At 44.9% G+C, this 23861-nt stretch overlaps 1 protein-coding gene across 1 annotated transcript in view; it reads right to left on the bottom strand.

Moving 5' to 3' along the window:
• Positions 1 to 4452: 4452 nt before the first annotated feature.
• LOC135905866 (uncharacterized) overlaps positions 4453 to 23861 on the bottom strand; it is a 51315-nt gene continuing 31906 nt past the window's right edge. The window contains exons 5-6 of the mRNA XM_065436980.2: positions 15751 to 15800; positions 4453 to 4753 (exon numbers count right to left, since the gene is read on the bottom strand). Coding sequence (XP_065293052.1) covers positions 4668 to 4753; positions 15751 to 15800 — 136 coding nt within the window. The 3' untranslated portion in view covers positions 4453 to 4667. The remainder of the gene's footprint in view (positions 4754 to 15750; positions 15801 to 23861) is intronic.

A 23861-nucleotide genomic window follows, 5' to 3' on the forward strand; every position in this document is an offset into this window, starting at 1 on the left:
AGAAGGGGGGCGGCGTGTTGGTGGCCATCAATAAAACTTCCTTCTTTTCTCGTTGACACTGACACTGCTCTTGAGGTAGTTTGGGTGGCTTGTCCTACATTATACGGGAAGTTACTGATGGGCGTTTGTTATCGCCCACCTGCCACTGACCGCTTGTTCGTGTCTAATCTTCATAAAAGTATTACCAGGGCCCTTGAACAGTTTCCCACTAATAAAATATACCTCTTTGGGGATTTTAATTTCCCTGATAATTATTGGTCTCGCTTGTCTTCATCGAGCACTGATTCAGGTGATTTTATTGAGCTGTGTTTAGAGTTCAATCTTACGCAAATTGTTTCTGAGCCTACCCGCGGTACTAACATATTAGATCTTATTCTCGCAACAGAGCCACATAGCATAAGCCCTGTCATGCAACTTGATGGCTTCAGTTACCATAACCTACTGCAGTTCTCAATTTATATTCCATTGAAATTCGCTGGGGCTGAACGTAAGAATATAAGGGATTATAGCAAAGCAAATTACGAACAAATAAACAATGAACTTGAGGTTTTTCTTCAGAAAATGTTTCTTCCATCATTTACAAATTATTCTGTTGAAGTGAATTGAAATTCATTTAGAAATATTATGTCACTCCTAGTAGACGAATATGTTCCACTACTCACTATATCTAATGACAAACGTAACCCATGGTTTAATAAATCACTTAGATCACTCCGAAATAAAAAGAAAAGGTTATACGCTTCTGCTAAACGGCTATCATGTCCCTCGACATGGTCTAAATATAAGGATTGTTTAAAATCTTACTGCCTAGCAATATGTGAAGCCAAAAAGAAGTATTTTTCCAAAGATCTGTCCTCACTTCTACACACTAACCCTAGAAAGTTTCGGCAAGCTATCTCTACTGATCGTGGCAGTAATACAGTAACATTACATGACGCTGACAATGTTCCTGTCCCTGCATCTGAGTGTGCTTCAACTTTCAATTCGTTCTTTAGCTCTGTGTTCACCAATGAAGACTGCTCTTCCATTCCCTGTGTCTCCGACCTTCATTATCGCTACATGTCCCCTATATCTCTATATATATACCCAACTCTAATACCCAACTATTGGAATTTACATCAGATTTACATTATGGCATGAATAACAGCAAAATGATTGATTGCATCTTTCTCGACTATGCAAAAGCATTTGACAGAGTGGCTCACTGTCGTCTAATAGCTAAATTAACTGCTCTTAAGATTGACTCATTAACATTATCTTGGCTTCGCAATTTCTTATCTAATCGGCCCCAGTTTGTATTTGTGAATAACTTTAGCTCCTCCACGTCTGTTGTAACAACAGGTGTACCCCAGGGTAGTGTGCTAGGCCCTCTTCTTTTCCTACTCTTTATAAATGATTTACCGAGCAACATTTCCTCCTGCATACGACTTTTTGCGGATGATTGCGTCATTTGCAGAATGATTAACTGTCATAATGATCACCTAACTTTGCAAAATGACCTTCACCTAGTTAATCAGTGGTGCGACCGTTGGCAAATGACACTTAACACATCTAAGTGTTGCGTTCTTTCTTTCACTCGTACGAAATCATATCCTAAGTTTCCTAACAAAATCTGCTCGTCCGAAGTTCCTCGTGACTCTACTTACAAATATCTTTGCGTTCATTTTTCTACTAACCTAGCCTGGAGCTTTCACATCGAGAAAATATGCGCTAAAGCTAACAGAACTTTAGGGCTTTTACGTCGTCATCTGCACCTCTCGCCATCTACCATCCGTCAACAGGCCTGCCAAACATTTGTACGCCCTCAACTTGAATACGCTTCTTCGATCTGGTCTCCTCATCAACAATACCTAATAAATTGGAATCCATCCAAAATCGTGCTGCCCGCTTTATAACCTCTAACTACAGTCGTAAATCTAGCATTACCCAAATTAAACGCGATGTTCTCCTGCCGGACTTGGATTCCCGCCGCTCGGTTGCACTCCTATGCCTCTTTCATAAATACTACTATAACTCATGGTCTAGCCGCTTGTCGCTTGAAACTCCTTCTCGCACATCTACTCGACTTCCTAATCATCTCAGTTTCAGGCGCATTTTTGGCCGCACACAGTCATTCAATAACTCTGCATTACCGCGCGCCATCGCACTATGGAACAGCCTTCCAAATAATATTGTCTCAATAAAACATCCTGCGAAATTTCGTGAACATTTGGAACTTCTCATGTTCGCTTGACTTTGTTGTACGACTTTGTATTGTATTACCCTTTGTATTGTTTTTGGACTTCGTTTTCCATTGTATTTCCTTGAATTTGTATGTATTTTTTCCAATGTTTAACAGTGTTCCTTTTTTTCCAATGTACAAACTTATCTGTTTCTCTTACTATGCAGTTCCTTTCTTTGCGTTAATTATTTGTCATTTTTCTGTAACCCCCCCTACTCAATGCTCCTCCGAGCCTGTAGGGTAAACTGAATAAATAAATAAATTATACTTTGATGTAACCCCCCAAACTAGTAGACAATATTGTATACGGGAATGTACAGTACTAAAATAAAGTTGCCGTTTTAATCTTATTGGCAACAACGTCTGAAATCTATTTAGCATTCCAATTGATTTAGCAATGATACCTTTTATAAAATTCACGTGCCTTGTCCATCAAAGATTTTCATGAAATATTACTCCTAAAAACTTGTATTCTGAGGCTTGCTCTAATGGACATGATTTAAACGTTATCGAACCATCAAGGTGAACTGGTTCATTAACGGATGAGAAGACAATGTATTTGGTTTTCCTAACATTCAATAAGAGTTTATTTGCATCTAACCAGCAGGACAAATTTTGAAGCCATAAGTTAACAGTACGAGTGAGACGAAAGGTTATTAGATGAAAAAAAAACATTTGTATCGTCTGCGTAAAGGACAATGTCTGCGGTCAGGGGGATGTTGACAATATCATTTATATACAGCAAGAATATTGTTGGTCCTAATATAGATCCTTGCGGAACTCCATAACATATGAATTTCGTATCCGACTGTACATTCTTAATTACAACAAACTGAGTACGGTTAGTCAGGTAACTACCCAGTAACTTAAGTGGCAGTCCTCTTATTCCATAACGAGGTAACTTTGCAAACAGTATTGGATGTTTAATAGAATCGAAGGCGTTGTTAAAATCTAGGAAAATGCCTATTGTATACAGTTCATTTTCTATATTAGTTACAATTTTTTCTCTGTTTAATAATGCTGACTCAGTCGATTTGCCTTGTTGAAATCCGTACCGATATTCGGATATTAGGTTGTGCTTACATAAATGCTGAGAAATTCTAGAATTTGTAACTTTCTCTGCTATTTTGGAAAATAGCGGAAGTACAGATATTGGTCTGTAGTTAGAAATACAGTGATAATGAACAACTTATTTGCTTAGCACATTGGTAGCAACATTTACGATACTTTTTTGCAAAGGTAATTAATGAATAAATGAGAACTTCCAGCTGATCAAGTGGAAGTTAAGCTACACCACTTGTTGAAGCTGAAATCCGTTTTTAATGACCCATTGTCTTTGGGAAGCGACTTTTCTCAAGGAAAAGAAAAAGAACAAACAGACACGTTCGCAATAACTTGCGTTTATGCCAAAGCAATTGCATAGGCGGTTACATATATATGACACATGGTAAGCACAAATCTCAAAGGATCCAAGTCGATCACGAATGCCACGCTTACTTCCCGAGTTACACATTGGGAATGTCAGTCAAACATGAGATGTCAAACTTCAGTTATAATGTTAGAAGCACGTTCATATTGTCACAAGAGTGGAGCACATGGGCGGTAAGGCAATTGACAAGCAGAAAATGCTGACCACTGCAGTATTCAACAGATGTTTTTCTGATCAGTGGTACGGTTTCTGTTTGCGTTTACACGAGGTAGCGTATGAGCCACACTAAGAGCCCAGTATGGAAAAATTAGCACGGCTGACTTCTGGAAGGAAACCGATCGCAGCCTACCTAGAGCAATTCTTAAAATATGCCATAAGAATGTTGTACGTAGCATTCTTCAGCTCTACTTAAAAGGCTAGCAGAACAGCGTTTGTCGGAGGCTTAGACATCGGCAAAGAGTTCGCATCACACCACAAAGGCCCGAAAGGAAGACACATACTGAAGCCTCATCAAGTCATTGTATTCTATGCAAGGTTTCTTGCTATATTAGCTCTAAACAACGCCAGGAGACGATGACATGCATCTTTGCCGCGCTGCACCCACGAGTAGAGCAACATGCACATCAAGAGATTATCTACTGGCATTAATATGGTCAAAAGTTCCTGTCCGCCACATACCCAGGACTGGAATCATTGCGTGCGGCACGCTCGCAAACAGGAGTGCTGCACGCTAGGTAACATTTACCGCCACCTCACGACTCTTATTACAATAAAACCCGAAGAAATTAAATAGGCGTCGTCAACATGTGTAAAATCAGGTATAGGCATCGGGCAAGTAAAAACATAGGTAAAATCAGGTAAGTATCGGGTATAAAATCACATTTCTCTTAAAATGACTATTAAAAACACGTAAGCATGCGGATGTCAATTAAAAGGATTGCGCCACGAGGTGGCTGCTACAACACGCGAGGATTTTTTTTTTTAGCCCAACACTGAAAATTACTGGGGTCAGAACAGTCAGGAGAGAAGCATCCTTTCTTGAAGAGGAAAGAAGTCCGGGAGCTCGAGGGGGGCCGACCCGCAGGGCGCACGTGATTTGGTCGCTATTGGAGAAAGGAACAGAAGAGCATGTATTGTAGCAGTGCTTGTACATGCAACTTATTGTAGAACCCAGTTATTCGATCAGGGTGACAGCACATTCATTCCGTCCGCAAAACTGCTAGGTTAGCGTTCCCACAAAGAGCTGGCGATCCAACACACAGTACACGACTGCGAACTACAGCCGATTTATTAAACGGAGACTAAAGACAAATACTAAGTCAAGCTAAAGTGATAGATCAGTGCTCGAGAATATGTAAGGTGCGAATATTATCGCGACGAGAGCCTTAATAATCAAGACGTTGAGGTAAATGAAATAAGACTCCCACGGGACATTCGAGTTCTTGCCCGATGACGAAAGCACTCATTTAAATTTTGTGACTAGCACTCAACCACTCACTGCAGAAATATTCCTTGTATGGTGTATGACTAAATTGCGAGCTGCCTAGTTGTATTTCATTTTTAGAGCAAGAACTCATCGAAATGCCCCTTGAAAACGACGCGGGTGGGCGAAAGGTTTCGTATTTGCTCGATTCCGCAACGTCGACACTTTCGTGTTTCAGTAGTTTCGTTATGGCGTAGTGCTGCACTGGTTTTTCTGGCTCGCGAAACTCGCACAAAGTGAGTGGCAGAGAATTCAATTTCCATGTGATGTAGCGGGATGCCCGAACGGTCTACGCCACATGACCGACATGCAGCTGGCGCGGGGAATCCACCGCACTGTCTTGGCTCGGTACCGCCGTCTGTCGGGCGCCGATTTACTCACCGAAGGCAGCAAAGGGTGGTGATGGCTCGTGCAACGTCATGACTCCCCTGTTGGGTTCCCGGAGATTTGAATTTATAAAAAGGTATTCGCACCCTTCAGATGTAATTTCTTCGTAAACTTTTCTTGGCACGAAAAAAGCGTTGCGATGTTTCTGGGACTGTATTTGAACAATCCACGCCGGCTTAATATTTGCCTTCAGTGTCCCTTTAAGCTTTGGCTTGGAGATAAAAGCGCAGAAATTCCCTGGTTGCACGATCGTTTGATTGAATTGAAGTTTGCGGTATTTGAGAGAGAGTTAAATTCCACCAACTGCCTTTCACAGCCTTGTGTTCAGCAGGCTGTTTCTTAGATGTCATGCTATAGCCATTACAAAGAAATCGCAAGCGATTTCTCCCTAATGAAGTTTATTTGGAGCGTAGAATTGATAAGCATACATGTATACGTATGGGCATAGAAAGGCAACAAGGACGCGACGTGGACAGGTCCCCAACCACTAGAGGGATTCGGCCGTTATTTCGATAAGAATTTTAACAAGGAGTATCCCATTTTTTATATGTGCATAATGTTTTAATATTTAAGAAGCGCAATCTCACAGAAATATTTATGGTTGGGGAGATTTCAACTATTTTAGACATCGCCGAGACATGCCCTTTACACACGAACTCCCGCCGTCCGGCTCTATTCAGTTTTATTAAGTTTATTGTGTATATTTATTAAGTATATCAAGCTGCAGTTTTGAGCAAACAAGTCAGTTGGGCCTATTACCTGCCGACAGAGAAGGACCTGTTCTATTGATTTTCATGTTGGAAGACTCAAAAGGCGATTGTTGGCAACTGCCTTTATCCTGCCATCAAGACCTCCTGGCGACATTTGATTTCGTTTAGATTTCGAATTCTTGCTTCGCTCATTTTCCATGAGTAGGACTTACTGAAACGCTCCTACAGAAGTTTGTAAAACGTAAAACTAGCTGGACTAGCACGGAGACCCAACAAGAAAAATATGAGGTCTGAAGCTGGGCCCTCTCTGTACAAGATTACGCACAACATCAAGAAAGTCGTTCGGAGACGCGGTGTCCCTGTTGTGTTCTCCGTCCCTACCAAGCTCAAGAGTACATTTTCCAATTTGCTATGATGACGTAAAAAGGAGGAAGCCACAAGAGACATTCTACGACATTCACGCAATGTTGCACAGCAGTGGTGTATGAGGTTCTATTCACCAGTGGCAAGTGCTATGTTGGGCAGACTGGGAACGGCGCGAGTCAAAATGAGGGAGCATGCGGAAAATTTGGATGACTGACTGCGCACAATTGGTGATGCACGTTAACACTCGTGGATGCGAGCTGCAATTCGGTAGTGTACGAATTCTGGGCAGGAGCAGGAACTCTGCCGCAAAAAAAAAACACTTGAGCATTTGATATTAAGAAACATGGTGATAAGTGTTGGCAGCGGTACGTCTCTTTCTTTGTATGCCACTGAGTTTCCTCTGTCGGAGTCAAATCTGTGATTCGACACCGCGTCAAGTGCATCTTGTACGATAATATACGCAAGCGTGCACTTGTAACAGTGTCAAGTTTTTTTTTGCGAAAATAAACTGCTGCTGATAATGACGCTCGTTCGTGTACTTTTCGAAGTTCTTCGTGCCAACCATACATCTAGGTATCCAGCAACAGGGGATACAGAGTATTGATTTAGAACCTAGCACGCTTTCCACAAATGTTGCCGAAAATTGATCTCGTAGATTATGCAGAATGTTTACAAATTTACAACTCTGCACCAAACCAGATCTCAGTTTTGTACACTGTACCTGTCAAAGAAACTAAAGCGTATGAAGTTAATACAATTTCACGACTTACTCAGTACTGTAGCAGTGCTTACGAGTGTTTAGCAAAATCCGAACTCCCAAGCTAGTAGTTCCGTTCGGAACAGTCTATAATACATTATCTTGCCCGCTTTTGTGTCTCTGCAGGTGTTCTTCAGAGAATTGAGAGCAATATTTACAACCAAAGTGAATAGTCGAAAACAGTGCTTACTTCCCATAATCAGTAGGCTTGACCTTTTCGTTTTAAATGAAAAAAATCAAATTCGTTGACTGAATGTGTGGTCTTTAGTGGTGGAAGTGCCAGGTATGGCCAAAGAGCACCATGGCAGTGTTAATGAGGTCGAAGTGGTGTGATAAGTTCTATGAAGTTGATGTGACGTAGCTGTAAAGGGGCCTAAACGTGGTAGCTAAATTGCGCAAAATCTGCGTGTAATAACATTACTGCAATGACTAATGTGTGCTATGAGCATTAAATTGCGTTGCGAAAGAATGCGATATACGAAACACGTAAGATGCTAACATTGGCTTGAGCACTACTACCCCACCAGTGCCCTTGAAAAATAAGGGCCTGGAGGCTCTGTGGCTTGCGCACACCTGCGATTTGTATTTATGCACAATAAGGATTGAACAGTATTGTATGCGCTATAAAAATTAACTATCAAAGCGGCATCATCTGGAAAGAGGAAGCGCTACGAAACTACTGGGTTTATAACATGCAAGACAACATCAAGAGAGCGAGGACTGACTGCTTTTGAAAAGCAGTTCTTGTCCAAGGAACATAGCCGGATGAAGAGGGACACAACAGCGGTGAGCAAAAGGAAAATGCTTCTTCCTCTTTCGGCTTCCCCCCACTCCAGGAAGACGAGGAGGACGGTCAGCCTGTCACATCTAGCACGCTTTGGGGGCTCGTTACCAGTCAAGAGAAAGTTACGAGTGCCATCTGTTCGTGTTTTCGTAGTTGGGGGCCAGTAACCTAACTTCGGCTTAATCACATGAAGCTTACTGCGCGTTTCAGCATCTCACGGGCGTTGCCAGTGGCGTCGCAGTTTGTTTCGTAGGAAAGGGTTCAGATCTGTGGCAAGGGGAGCAGCAGAACAGTTAATACCTTGCGATTTCGTCGGCAAGCACATTACCTTCGACTCCTCAATGTCCAGGAACCCAGCATACTACATGACGAGATAAATAATGTTGAACAAGAGTGAGTAGAGTTCAATAAAAACAGGATTTGTAAAGACAATAACGCTTTTACAAGGCTTTACGAGTGAGAATAGTATTGCTCTCTAAAATTAATTTCTTGATGTGTTTTACCACATACAGTACCGCATATTTCCATGGTGGTCAGGTTTGGAAAAAGAGTGGCCAACAACAGCGTAAGAGACACCAGCCCGTGACGTTAACGCGTGCGTGTAGAATTCTGAGCAAGAGTACTTAGATTGCAGTTCATGAAAATGCATTGCAATTTCGGGCTCCGGAGCGTGCTTTGTGAACTGTACAAAGGATGAATCGCGTTCTATCACTTGCCACTCCTGGGGCGGTAACAGCTTCCCGAGAGGCATTCGGCAATGTTCGAAAAGTGTGACTCATTTCTTCGCCAAGTTCTTTCACACGCAGAGAGAAAGGTAGTCTCAGAAGGTTCATTAGGAAAAAGTGTTGCACACGGGAAATCGTTAACGGTTATTGAACACTGACATTCTGATTACAGTGCACATTGAGAAAGTAGGTGAAGCTCATATATGCTCTCCGCAAGTGCAGTGACGACTCCTTTGATTTTACGTGTAAGATTTCGGCAGGGCTTGTTCCCAATGCGCTAGTGGTCATGCGGGTACCTAGAAGGTTTACGGGATCTAGCATATTCAGAGCGCTTGGGGCGGCACTGATATACGACTTCACCATAGTCCAATTGTGATCGAATTAGGCTTTTGTGAAGATTCATTAAACATTTCCTGTCGCTGCCCGAGAATGTGTGACGTAAAATGTTCAGTGAATTCATTTTTTATGCATTTCACTTTGAGATATCTTATGTGTGGAATGAAAGAAAGTATAGAGTCAAGTATGATGCCTAAAAAGTTGTGCTCGTTGTTCACAGGTATTTGTTGCCAATACATTACGACAGCGCGATCTGCAGCAAGCCCTTTCTTCTTGGCGAAAACGCAACTTTGTTTGGGCTCACTTTGAACCCTTTTTCCATCTGCCCCCTTAGGAAGTTTGTTCAAGCACTGTTTTACTTGTCTGACAAAGTAAGGTTGCAGGATTTGAAACCTATTTGTATGTTGGCTATGTAGACGGAATATAAAATGGCTGGTTGTAATATTGCACCAAGCGTCTTCATCTTAACGACAAAGAGCGCAAAACTGAGTACGGATCCCTGGGGGCACACCAGTATACACGCGGCAGTGCATTACCTATTTTCGACCGGAATGTACGGTTGTGTAGGTAGCTTTTTATAAATAACATGTTGCCACCGATTCTATAACGTCAAGTTGTATCGTACGCCTTTTCCACATTGAGAAACGCGGATAAGGATTGTTTATGCACGAAGGCGTCGCGAATGTTTGCTTGGATGCGCACGAGATGATTTGCTGTAGGCCGTCCTTCTCTAAAACTGCACCGATATGGATGAAGTATTCTGTTTGATTCAAGGAAGTGCAAAAAAGGGCGCCCGCTAAACGTTTTTCATTTTTTTTTCAAAAAGTTTGCAAATAAGCTTGCGAGGGAGATTTCGCGGCCACTTGTAACTAATGGGGGGTATTTGCCTTTCAGAATCTGAACGACAAGGGCTTCTTTTCATGCAGTAGGAAGGTACCCGGCAACTCCTATAGCGTTGAAAAGTGCGAGTAGCTTTATTTGAGTATCACTGGAGAGGTGTTTAATTATGTCGTACATAATCCTGTCAGGTCCAGGCTGTTAACTCGCCAATGTTAAAAGCCAGGTTATAGGATTCGTTCTCTCTGCATGCGCGGTCGATAGCCATGCGTTCTGCTACTTGCTTGTGCTTCAAGAATGCCTCGGAATACTGGTTAGAACTGGAAACGCGCTCAGTGTTTGCCACGAGCGTCAGCTTGGTCTTCCACGCTGTTCGCTTCATCGTTCACTAGGGGCCACGGATAAATTTCTTGACCCTTTAGCATTCTTAGCCCGTCCAATACTTTAGCCTCTTGAATTGAATGATGGGGTTTTACGTGCCAAAACCACTTTCTCATTATGACGCACGCCGTTGTGAAGGACTCCGGAAATTTCGCTCATCTTGAGTTCTTCAACGTGCACCTAAATCTAAGCACACGGGTGTTTTCGCATTTCGCCCCACATCAAAATGCGGCCGCCGTGGCCGGGATTCGTTCCCGCGACCTCGTGCTCAGCAGCCCAACACCATAGCCACTGTTTACCCTCTTGTCTTCGACTTACCCATTCGACTTCATGCTTGACAGAAATTTCTACCAGCCTGTCGTCGCGTCTTTCTCCCTTATTTAACATGTTGAAATTCTGTTAGAATGTCGGCCGTAGGATGTTCACGTAGTTTGCCCCATGCTTTATTTTGTCTCCTTCATGCCTGTCTGCAATCCTCCTTCCACCAAGGGACCCGTCTTGTGAATGAAGTGCCACTTGTTTGAGGAATGAACTTTTCAGCGCCATCAATGATAAAAGCGGTAAAGTATGAAACTGCATGATCTATACTAAAATCTAGAAAATATGAATGTTTTAAGGAATCCACTACTTGTCAGTCATCTTTGGCTAGCTTCCAGCGTGGGGCATCCGGAGGGAAGTCAGGTTGGTTTACTAAGTTCAGCGCTAGTTGTAACTAATAATTTCCGAGCAGATTTTTCATTACACATCAGTCTAAATCAGAAAAGATAGAAGCGAAGGGGATCGCAGGTCTATTGAGGAATATGAATTATATTGTGGATTACAATAAGCATGTTGGTACTTTTGCTGAGGCACGCTCCGGAGGTTAAAAGCGAAGTTACAATGAGTCGATCTATCCCGTCGCACCGTAAGTCTCCACACATCGTGTTATGAGCGTTAAAACTTCCAAGAGTATGCAAGGCTTGGGGAGCTGATCAATGAGGTTGTACTTTTTCGAGATGATGGCCCGGTGGTATATAAATGGAATATGCAGTGACTAAAAGGACTTCTTGGGCAAGTTGGTGCTTAGATTTCTTAGGTTTCCTAGGTTGATGCTTAGATTTCCTAGAGAGCCGCCCCCAAGGCCGGAACTGGTCGACAGGTGCGAATGCTGCAACGTGTGGTGTCTTTTTTCAAAGACAATGAACTCTGTCTAATGCAGTCCGATAAGGAAGGTGCTTTTGTAGCTCTTCCTAGGCAAACCTTTAACGAGAAAGCATTAGAGGCAATCAAAAAGAATTTTAAGCCTGTAAAAGTCAGCTTATCAAAAGTGAAGAAAACTATGACTTCGTTCTGTGAAGAAATTGGCTGCGAAAGATTAGTTAAGCAGATCAGAAAGAGTAAGAAAGATTCTCTTCGAGCTTTCTTCAGTGCCAAGACCCATAAGGTTGATGTCCCGTTTCGAACGATTATTAGTGAACGGGACACGTGGCAATATCAAGTCAGCAGTTTTTTGTTAAAATCCTTGCGGCTTCTTCAACTCGATGACCCTTTCTTGACTAGAAACTCGGATGAAGTTTTTGAATATTTCCGTGACAGCCAAGAAATAGGCTATCTGTTCTCTGTTGATGTAAATGACCTTTTTTACTCGGTTCCGCATACTGAACTTCTAAAAGCCGTTAAACAGTGCATTGACGAAAGTGGCGAAGCTAATTTTGTATCTAAAATGGAGATGTCGGCTTCGAATTTTGTTTCCCTCTTGGAAGCTTATCTCAACCGCACCTTTGTAACCTTTGAACATGGCATATTTTTTCAGAAAGAGGGCATCTGCATTGGTTCACGTGTAGCACCCATTTTATGTGACATCTTTTTATCCTACTTTGACCACGCACTACAATGTGTTTTTACTTCACCTCATCCTAATGTTCTTAATGTTTTTAGATACGTTGACGATTTTTTAGTTGTTATCGACAATAGATGCCCCTTGCCATGCCATGAGATGGTTGAGCAGCTTTTAGATCTTTTTAGAGCAAACGCAAAAGGACTTACTTTTACTAACGAGCTTCCGAAGGACAGTTCGTTGCAGTTTTTAGACCTTAACCTAACACTTAAGAGTGATCACGTTTGCTGTGCGTACCTCCCTCGAGGTAAAAAAGAATTGCTACAATATGACTCAGCGCGCTCTAAGACTGAAGCGTGGAATCGCCTTACTTTGCCTCGAATCGGCTCTGCGCAAGTCATGCGTACATGTAATGCAGGCGAGTTTTTTTCCATCAACTTGAAAGACTTCAAAAAGCAGGCTACCCTCAGTCTGTCTTAAATGCCGTGGTCGAGTCCCTCCTACAGAAGCTGAAAACTACCGCTGCGAATGGGAAAACGCACTCGAAGGAAAGGGAGCGAGTAAAGCCGGAAGTAGTACCTTATGTGCACCGTGTGAGTCATAACCTCAAGAAGGTTGCTACCAGATATGGCATTCCGGTTGTCTTTTCAGCTCCCAACAAGTTAGCTCAATTGTGCCCCCGGATCACACGCGAGGGGCCGCGGGGCTGCCAGAAGCAGCACGCCAAACATTTCAGGGACTGCGTTGAAGGGGTGGTCTACGAAATACCCCTAGATTGCGGCAAGTCATACGTCGGGCAAACGGGACGTTGTATTAATGACAGACTGAGGGAGCACGCTAATAGCATCGGCAAGAATGAGAACGCGCATCTTCCTGCGCACTGTAAAGCCTGTCGTTGTAGGCCATGCTTTGAAAGAGTATTGATTCTTGGCAGAAGTAGGGACCAAACTGCAAGGGAGTTGTTGGAAGCCTTTTATATTAAAAAGAAAGGGTCTGATTGTGTCAGCGATACATCTATCGTATTATATTCAGCAGAAATGTGCTTCATCCAAAGCATGTTATCATGACCACGTTGTTCTGCCACACCTTGGCTCCCTGCGCATGAGCGGAAGTTGTATTTTCTTCTTTACGTTTGTTCAGCCTGTCATTAAACAGTTGGTAGTTTGGCGCTTCACTGTCTCCCTTTCTTCTGTCCCTTTTCCAGAAATGTATTTTGCGCCACAAAGTATACCTACGAAATGCAGTGACTAATTTATTGAAAAGAATGTCCCGAACTAACAGTGCCTCAAGGAGCGTCTGAAGCGTCGACTTGTCGGCGACTATGCCTACACCATCGGAGGCGTTCCTCGTCTCGCTCTTTTCAGAAGATGCTGTAATTACGAAGAAAATTGGTGTGCGTAAGTTTCAGATGTATCTCTTGAACATACACCAACATTGGATTGCGTTTGGGTAGTAGTTCATAGCCTTGATGGCATTATAGAAGTCCTCCGACATTCCACGGTAGTATTTGTGTTCCCATTCTGATTAAGGTATCTTGTGCTGTTTGTTTTGGAGACGCAGATTAGCTCACGGACCCTTTCCAGGTACCGTGACGCGAGGGTTTTCTTTTCTGGAGCGATCACGATAATCTAGCCGCTCCTTGTGAAGGCCTCGACAAGCTGGACGAGACCTTTGAGACCACCAGCCCGGAGGTCGATGGCCTCTTCTGCTGAGATGGCGGAGCAGCACCAGCTGCAGCCGCCGAGGTGAGGGGGGGGGGGCACAGGCGCTCATGGCGTCACCGCCGGCTCGCTGCGTGTGGGCCGGACATTCTGGTCACTCAAGCTGTCCAAGAGGTCAGCCGCAGTCAGGTAAAGGAAATCAACGCCCGAGACAACGCCGCGGGTGGTGTCCATAGTACGGTGCGGGGTAACTGTTACTTCGGTGTCCCCCCAAATGATACTAGTTTCGGCAGTTTCTCATATTGCTTCTGATCACGGAGCTATAAGAGGAGACCACCGCTTGCCATCCTTAACGCCTTATAACCTGGACCAAAAACTTCACACAACGACTGAAACAAGGAACGGTGAACTGGATCGTACTGGTTTGCATGACTTTTCAGAGCGAATAATGTTCAATCGAGGGAAGTTCAGGATTTGGCGTGCGAAAAACGGTAAGACATCTGTGCGCCCTCATTGAGGGCGATCAGGGAGTTTAAGGAAAGCATTTGCCATAAGTGTGAATGGTGTTTTCAGCAGCGATGCCAACCGCCCACCATGGAGTCCAAAAGCGGGATGCGACAGAAGTTCCTGCGAGGGAAGCCCTGCCAACGCCAGCCGCAAATGGCTGCTATAACCAAATACAGCATAACCAAGAAAGGCTAGCCACACAAGGTTAACCCTTGCCACTGGGACACTCGGAAGTGAAGAAAGGACAGGAAAGATTCTAAGAGAAAGACGAAGATTGAAGAGGACAGGAAACGGCCACTGACGATTTCTGCCAGGCGGATCAATCTGGAGGTACCGTCCATGTGGAACAGAGGCCGAAGAGGAAGTGAACAACGGATTACAGCAACTTTCAAGTGTGTGGCGAATCGGTCACAATTGGAGTACTTGAAAATACCGGACCTGATGACGTATCTGCTCGGCGATATCGGGGCGAAATTGAAAAGGAAAGTATTGCGCTCATTTCCGGCGGTATTATTCTATCAAATTAAAGGTGGTTATTTACTTTAGGAAAATTACTTGAGAATTGCTGATCCGTTTCGCTTAAGTAGTAGCACACACAAGGCGTTTTTTAGATGCACAAAATTATGGAAATTCCCTGTGGCCTCTAACACTATCCTAATCATTGATGAAAATTACTCGATGAGGTGGTATTACGTCGAGAAATTGAAATGCTACAAAAAGATGACCATAATTACGCATAATAACGTCTGAATTAGTCACGTTGCCGCACATTTCAATGTACGTATTGCAGCTAGCGGTGTGCAAGACTTAGAACGAATTCTGAGGATGGCACCGATTTCCAGATATGCGCTGTAAAACTTACTTTAGACAGAATACTGTTTTGTGCGTTGAAGTTCAAAAATAAGTCTAACGTCAATGCATTTGATCAGACAGTCTGAAAATTAGTGTTTCCAAATTTGCTTATCCTCAGAATTTGTCCCGAGTCGGCAAGCTGTGAAGACTCACTAGCCGCAACTCGCAGATTTAAATATGTGAAGTAAAGGAATAACTCAAAATGGTAATTAGCGTAATAGTGTTAATAATTCTGTGAGACATTCTTTCGTAAAGTAATAGCCGCCACAGAGCGTTTTTGTATCAGTGGTTCGAATTGTGCTATCTCCCACAGGCAACTTATAAAGATTCTGCGCAGCTAAAGAATAACCTTAATGTTTTCTAGTTCAAGTTGAACGCATGTTTTCAGCATGAGTCATTGCAAAAAAATTTCTGGCTTTAAAAAATGCATCTTTGTATGTGTTTCTCATTCTTGCAACTTAGGAGGGATCATCGTAACCGAAAAGTAGTGATAGCCACCTTCTCCCTTTGGGTCCATCTTCACCAGAGCATCCGCACCCCGTCCTGTCCTGAAAAAAAAACGACACGGACGTGAAAGAAGACGACACACCAAGCGCAAACTTTCAACTAAGTTTATTGTGCCACTGCGTCATTTTATACATGGCAGGCAACGTAGATCGCGCATGCGCTTACAAGGAAATGAAGTGCGAAATCATGTAACATGGTTACGTGTCGTGTGATGCCGCGTCCAAGTAACGTAATTCTTTTTCTGTGAGAGCCAGAGACGGGAAGCTGACACACGCATCACCCAATTTTGCGATCATCTGCGCTTCAGATATCTCACGGATGAGCTGCGTACTGCCACGGGAAACAATCGTACATTGATCCTGAAGAGGTTTGCACCCATGATCGCGACAGTGGATCGCCAAGAAACCGCCAGAGCCGTTAACATTGTTGCTGTGCTCACGGAGCCGATCATTGAGGCAACGCCCAGTTTGTCCTATATATTTCTTCCCACATGAAAGCGGAAGGTTGTACACCACCCGGTGTACACACTCGACAAACTTTTTTCGGTGATGCTTTCTGCACTTATCGGAAGGGACGGCATTTGGATCCGTCAGCCTGCAAAGCCTGCCGAGCTTGTCGGGAGTAGAAAAAAATTACCGACGATTACGTTACTTCCTAATGCGAAATTTGAGCGCAGCAAATAAGCTGTTTCACCTTTTCGATAGATTGAGGCAAAGAAATCGAGCAACACATGTATGCGCTATCACAGAATTTTTTTTTATTTTTCACACGTATTCCTTTAACAAAGACTCCATTAACAGTTCTTGACAGTCATGAAGGAAGCTTTGTGGTCGGAGAAATAGACTGATATATGTTCGACTTGGTACACCAATGCTTGATTCTCAAAGACGAGATCTATACAAGTGCCTCGCGAGGTTGTCACAGCCGTGGGACGCGTTACGAGCGAGAGGAACGGGATGTTCTCCCGCATAAGTGTTAGGAAATTGCTGTTTGTCTTTATGTCAACATTAAGGTCCCCCACTACTAACATCGGTGTGGATCGATGGACGGTTAATGCAAGTTGCAGGAAGTGCACGACGTCTTTCGTGAGTGCGGTAGCGGACTCACGAAAGCGGTATCAGTCGGTCGCTGCTAGCGCTGGGGGGATGAAAGGGGGGCGGAGCTGGTTATGAGGCCGACGACAACGCGAAACCCAGGAACGGACGCCAAAGAGCCATTTGTGTAGCCAGCCCTCCTCCACAGTCTCTCCTCCTCCCTTCCATCATCCTCCCTCGCCCGGAGAGCCGACAGCGCGCATGCGCGGCGGCGGAGCAGCGGCGCATGCGCGGCGGCGGAGCGCGGCGGCGGAGGCGAGCTGGTTACGAGGCCAACGCCGTCGACGACGACGCCGACGACGACGCGAAACCCAGGAACGGACGCCAAAGAGCTGCGCTCTAAAAAGCACACGTCATATGTAAATATAACTACACGATGATAAATGTTATTCACAGTAACAGCACATCACGCCTGCACGCAGAGGGTTCGTCGCGATATCAAACCCGTCCAGTACCGCCAGTGCTTGCGCAAACCGATCCGGGACGAAAGCCTGCTACGTGTTATAGAGAACGCAGAAGGGCTCGCCTATCGTGATCTGCTAACCTATGGCGCTTTCATTCAACCAGAGTAGCGCCAGCAAAGGCGGACAAGGGTGGATCTTTTCTGCTGGTCCTCATTTATGGCTGCCTGACGCGAACGACATTATTGGGTGCACTGCACGTAATTGGTGACATGAAGTAATAAGTGGCTTCACTGGTCAAGACATTCCTACATTAAGACTCTTTTGGAACAACGGCACGCAGGTTTACTAGCTGCACCTTGAAGACGCTTATTGTACTAAAGTATTAGCGTGTTTTCGCATTTCGTCCCCCATCGAAATGCGGCCGCGGGAGCCGGGATTCGAACCCGTGACCTCGTCCGTAGCAGCCGAACACCATAGCCATTAAGCAACAACAGCGGGTAAGGGATTGATTGCATTAGAAGCGATGGGAAATATGAACGCACACAGTTGATTTTGACGGACATACTGATTGCAATGGTTCTCCAATGTTAATTCTGTGGGATGAAGGGAAAATGAGTCATGGACAGGTAACATGGCAATGCGGAAACAGGCAGTCATGTATACACTACGCCTTAGCCTCAGAAATGGCCTAAAAACTAGACCAAGGGTGCTATGCAGGATGCGTCGAGTTTCTCGTTCACCCGAGTTTTACCCGAGTTTGCTCGACGGCAGTCAGTGAACGGAGATAGTGTGAAACGCGCAAAGGCTGCAGGCAAAAAAATATGTAGACAAAAAAAATTACCGACGATTACGTTACTTCCTAATGCGAAATTTGAGCGCAGCAAATAAGCTGTTTCACCTTTTCGATAGATTGAGGCAAAGAAATCGAGCAACACATGTATGCGCTATCACAGAATTTTTTTTTTATTTTTCACACGTATTCCTTTAACAAAGACTCCATTAACAGTTCTTGACAGTCATGAAGGAAGCTTTGTGGTCGGAGAAATAGACTGATATATGTTCGACTTGGTACACCAATGCTTGATTCTCAAAGACGAGATCTATACAAGTGCCTCGCGAGGTTGTCACAGCCGTGGGACGCGTTACGAGCGAGAGGAACGGGATGTTCTCCCGCATAAGTGTTAGGAAATTGCTGTTTGTCTTTATGTCAACATTAAAGTCCCCCACTACTAACATCGGTGTGGATCGATGGACGGTTAATGCGAGTTGCAGGAAGTGCACGACGTCTTTCGTGAGTGCGGTAGCGGACTCACGAAAGCGGTATCAGTCGGTCGCTGCTAGCCCTGGGGGGATGAAAGGGGGGCGGAGCTGGTTATGAGGCCGACGACAACGCGAAACCCAGGAACGGACGCCAAAGAGCCATTTGTGTAGCCAGCCCTCCTCCACAGTCTCTCCTCCTCCCTTCCATCATCCTCCCTCGCCCGGAGAGCCGACAGCGCGCATGCGCGGCGGCGGAGCGCGGCGGCGGAGGCGAGCTGGTTACGAGGCCGACGCCGTCGACGACGACGCCGACGACGACGCGAAACCCAGGAACGGACGCCAAAGAGCTGCGCTCTAAAAGCCGCGTATGACAACATGAGCGCACCCTGCGCGGCACGCTGCTTCTACGTTTCAAGCGCAGACGGCTGCACAACGAAACGCGCCAGCGCCGCGTATTGTTATCAACGGATTATCGCAACTTAGCAATACTATGACTGTCCCGCTGTCTGTCTGCACACTTGCCGTGAGCCGCTTGCCACGCCTTTCCCGGGCGCGTCAAGGGCGTGCTTCTTTCGATAACTATCTTTCTATCCTAAATCGAATGCGAACAGGGTACATGCGGCGCATTCTTGCACCTGCGCTTTCGCTCAAACGAATACGTTAAAATACAACATTTAAAATAACAAACATTTTTATTTCTTTAAGTGTTTGTTTTTCGTTTTGAATGCTAGGAATTTCTGATGACAAACGGTGATCGAGCAAATTATTAAATTTTGCACTTCTTGCCGCGAGTGGCGACAGTGAGGCGAAAGCTTAGAAGCGGATGCATTGAAGCGGGTCGCACGCACGAGGCAATTCATACGGTGAGAAGTCGCCTAGGGGCGCTACAGTGCTATTCTCAATAATGTCAGTGATCACCAGTCTTTCTCTATTAGGGGAATAGAAAGGCAGCGCCGTGATGCGGCTGTTCATCGCAGGCGCCTTAAGGCCCCCGCTTTACCAACTAAAAACGACGCACTAGTCAAATACGAGAGCAGCGGCTGTCGCTGTAAAATGGCGGTCCGTAGTGACGCAGTTTAGTGAAAATGTACCAGTTTATCTTTGTGCGCGAAGCCTCGGCGATGCATTGCGAAGAAGTGCGTGCTTCCCATCGACACAATTCATCGCTTGTCACCGCTTGCCCAAGGAAAGTGCCACTGAGCGCATGTACGCAGTATTTGAGTGTTTTGTGCGCACCAAGGTGCTTGCGGATTACTTTTGCTGGAGCCAGCAGCGATCGCAGAAGGATATCGTAACGACACCGCAGCAATCGCATTTTGGCAGGTGAGGGCTCTTGTGTGCGGTTATGAAATGAGACTTCGAACTGAGGAAGGTGTTGGAACTGTTGAGGGCGCACTGTTTGTGATGAAGAAATACCATTGCACTGGGTCTAGAAGAGCGAGCGATTCTCGGACGCTGATCGTGTTTACGACGTTGTGGCTCCGATACATCACCGATGACAGAGCAGTCATCTGAAACGACTGCTGCGATACGCATCGTCGTCACCCTCGGCACATCGACGCCTTGTAAGCAGCTACAGTGACGTGCCGATAATTATTTACTGTGCGCTACGCGCCACAATGCAGGCCATGAAACCGTGTTGTGTGGCCATCTCAGCCCGAGATGTATGCATAAGCCAGCGACAGTCAACGCTTTGTTTTTGATAGTGGTGCTCAGTACATCACCGATGACAGTGCGTTGTGCGCGTTTTATGTTGGCGGTCAAGATTGTTGATGCCTCTCAGCTCGACACCGCGTCGCTGTTGCCGGAAGATAAGTTGGGCGTGGCCCAACTGTAGTGGGTGCGCGCACAAGAGTGACATGCCTCGCGCGGGGCGTGACCTCTGGCTTTGATTGACAGGCGAACTCGTGCTAAACTCGTACATCGCGAAACCCCTTCCGAGTTCAACTCGGGAACATGGCGGCGGCAGCAGCAGCCTGTGTTATTGCAGCCAGCGGCAGCAAGCGTCAGTATGACCGTCTGGACCCGTTCACGTACATGACCGCCGTGGAGTTTCAGCGTCATTTTGGCCTGTCGAAGACATCAGTGCGCTGGCTGTGTGACGAGCTAGGCGAAGACTCTCGTCTGCGGAGACAGCGTGGCGGGCTTCATTCGCTCACCGTCGAAGAGCAAGTCCTCTGCGCCCTCCATTTCTACGGGACTGGGAGTTTTCAGGGAAGCGTCGGCGCCGAGCGCTATATTGGACGTCATAAAACTACTGTGAGCCTCTGTGTCATAGATGTCTGATGCGCTTATTGACGCGGCAGTGCGGAAGCGGTGGCTGGCTTTCCCGAAGACTGCGGCTGAGCGGGCATTTATAAAAGAACGCTTCTTACTTCGCGGAAACATTACGAACGTAGTCGGGTGTGTCGACGGAACGTTCGTAGGAATTATGGTGCCTTCAATGTCAGCGTTACTGTGATTAGCATTGAAGCAATGTCTAGACGAACCATAGTGCCAAATTTGTCACTTCTGTGTAGCCGACTTAAATTTTGTGTTACCGACATCACACATGCGGCAGCCTATGATACTGACTTTTTCGCTGGTTGCTGACGTTTTACCGCTTGTTCTACTTGTCAATCAGGGTGCCTTCCAAATGGCTCACTTTTTGGGGAATTATACATTAACAGGTTAATGAAGTATAACTAGATAAATGGATATCACAAATTGTGTGAAATACCCTGTGAATGCTAATCTCATAAAGAACTTGGGATTTTTTATGAGATTACTTAGTACAAGTTACTCAGTATGCATAATGCTGAACTTTGGTCATGCGTCATCTATCGACCACACTATGAAACAGCAAGGCATTGCACAATTGCAGTGCGAGATGCGGATGTCGCGTCAAGCCGGTTGTGCCTATGCATGTATGGCAAAATGAAAATGCATTAAGAATCTTAGTGTGCTGGCTTGCATGAAGAAAATACTTCTCAGTGTTTGCTGTGTTCACTGTTGGTGTATGTGCCAGTGGTTCAGTGTAATTTCTTTTGGGGGGGGGGCAGCGTTATTCTCTATGAACAAATCATATATTTTCCTCTCATAATGGGGCTCTAATTCGTCAGCAGTAGAACAATGGAGATCCAATGCTCTGCAGAACTCGGTGTGCGTGAAGATGTGAACCACCAAGGCAAAATTACATATCGGGAGAAATGTGGTGCAGATGCCAATGAAAAGTTGGTCTTTAACCTGTCATGATACAAATAAAGATTGCAGAGCGAATAGACCTTTTTTACAGCTTTAGACCAATGATTACACAAACTGTGACATGCTCAAACGTGTAAAAGCTTGCCGCAATGCCAAAGTAGGATGAGCGATATGCAGCATATTTTGGCATTGAACATGTCTTGTAAATGCTATTTTTATTGCAAGCCTCGCTGTCACGCCTTTCCCTCCGGCACTCCCTTTACTGAAACGCAGCACTGTCTTTCTATTGGTGTCATGATTATGATGGTAACGGCAGCAGTAAGGCTGGTTAATGCTTGCCCCTTTGATTCCTGCGAGTTTAGTGGTACAGAATATGGCACGTGCATACACCTGTGCAGCAAAATTTTATGCTTGTGGTGATTTGTTGGAGAGCTAATTCGTGTTGGGACATTTCAAAGACGTGTGCCATTTTGGCTTAATAACTAGATCATTGTTGAGGTTGAAGACTCATTGTATTGGTATAAAAGCTTCAAGCTGAATTGCACAACAATTCGACGGGACACAAAGAAGAGAAATACACACAGCAGAACACTCTGCTGTGTGTCTTACTCTTCTTTGTGTGCCGTCGAATTGTGGCGCGATCCAACTTCAAATAGAGCATTGGGCCACTTTGGTGCAGGACCGAGAAAGTGTGAGCTATTTGACACCATGCCGGTGCCTTGCCGCACAATTATGGAAGTCTGAGGGTTTGCAAACAAAGCTTTGCAATCAAATCCACCTGCTCATGTAATACAAGCACTGATTGAAAGAACCGTCATACAAAAATAATGGTGAAATGAATGGGCTTTGAAAATTTGTATGTTGACACTAATGACATAATAGGTGCCACAGCGAACTCGACAATTGTACTGGACAGAGCACTTTGTTTCCTATGTGAAGCACAAGCTTCCATTACATGCTGTGCAGATAACCAAGCTTAGTTTGTTTGAACGTGGTACACAACATTCACTGTAATGTGTTTTTGATTCTAAAGTGCCAAACACCACCCCTTTTTCAAGGATGTCATGGGAATATTTGATGAGAACTGTTTACAGCCCCTCATAATGGAAGTGTGGCCAGCCAGCTTTGCTGGAGTGCCTTTATAGATTTCTGTTCCTGATCACTGTGTGCTATCAAGTTGCTAAAGGCTATGCAACCAGTGGAAGGCTTTACGTGATTCTATAGTCGGATACGGCTTTAGGAGGCCGCAGAACCTGCACTTTAATGGCAGGTGAACACAAGCCTGCACCAATGGGCACACACTCTACACTGACATTGTGCCACTGGACGCACTAATACCCGCTCACTGGAGAGGGACTATTTCTTTAGACATGGAGGCAATCCGCTGCTACGCTTTGGTCATCTGGGCGGGGCCTCTCCTGTCTTGTGAAGTTGTATCCGACGAGAGGATGCCACTTTTCATAAAACACAAAAGGACAAAGTGTACAATTATTTGGACTATGAAATGGATACATCACAAGTGAGCTACGCATGGGCTTAAACTGTGTGAAAATTAGTACATGCAAATATACGACATTGTTAAAGAATATGTGGTATCGAACATGCATGTAATGGCACGTTTAAATCGGGGAGTGTTGCATTCATGTGCACAGTCTATAGGTGATAGCATTATTAAGGTCATGCCGTTTCCCGTCTTTTCATTGTGAAATACACACCTCGTTCATATTGTGGCTAATCAACACCCACTGCATTCTTGCACATAGAACAAACAGCACAATGACGTATATGCTGCATTAGTGTCTTTCATTTACACGGTCCAATAGTGGCACAGGTTGTCTTGCGTGTTTGCCCATTTTGAAGAGACATCAAGTGCATGTTACAAGTGTCCCAATATGCACAGCACAATCTTTACTGCAATAATTTTATTCATGCTCTTGAATAATAAACAAAATAATAAACTGAAAGCTCCTTTGTAAGGTGTGTTCTGGGGGTTCGACTGGAAAGCAGTGAGGGCACTGATCCTACTGTTGCAGAGCTACTGTTGCCACACTCAAGAGCATGTGCCTGGCGCTCGCCTACTGCCACCAGGCGGTTGAATGCCTCCAGCAGCAGAATGTTTTGCTGCAAGAAAAGTGGATTGTTGGAATGAATCAATCGCATA

Source organism: Dermacentor albipictus, unplaced genomic scaffold (genome assembly GCF_038994185.2).
Source record: "Dermacentor albipictus isolate Rhodes 1998 colony unplaced genomic scaffold, USDA_Dalb.pri_finalv2 scaffold_14, whole genome shotgun sequence".
NCBI lineage: Eukaryota > Metazoa > Arthropoda > Arachnida > Ixodida > Ixodidae > Dermacentor > Dermacentor albipictus.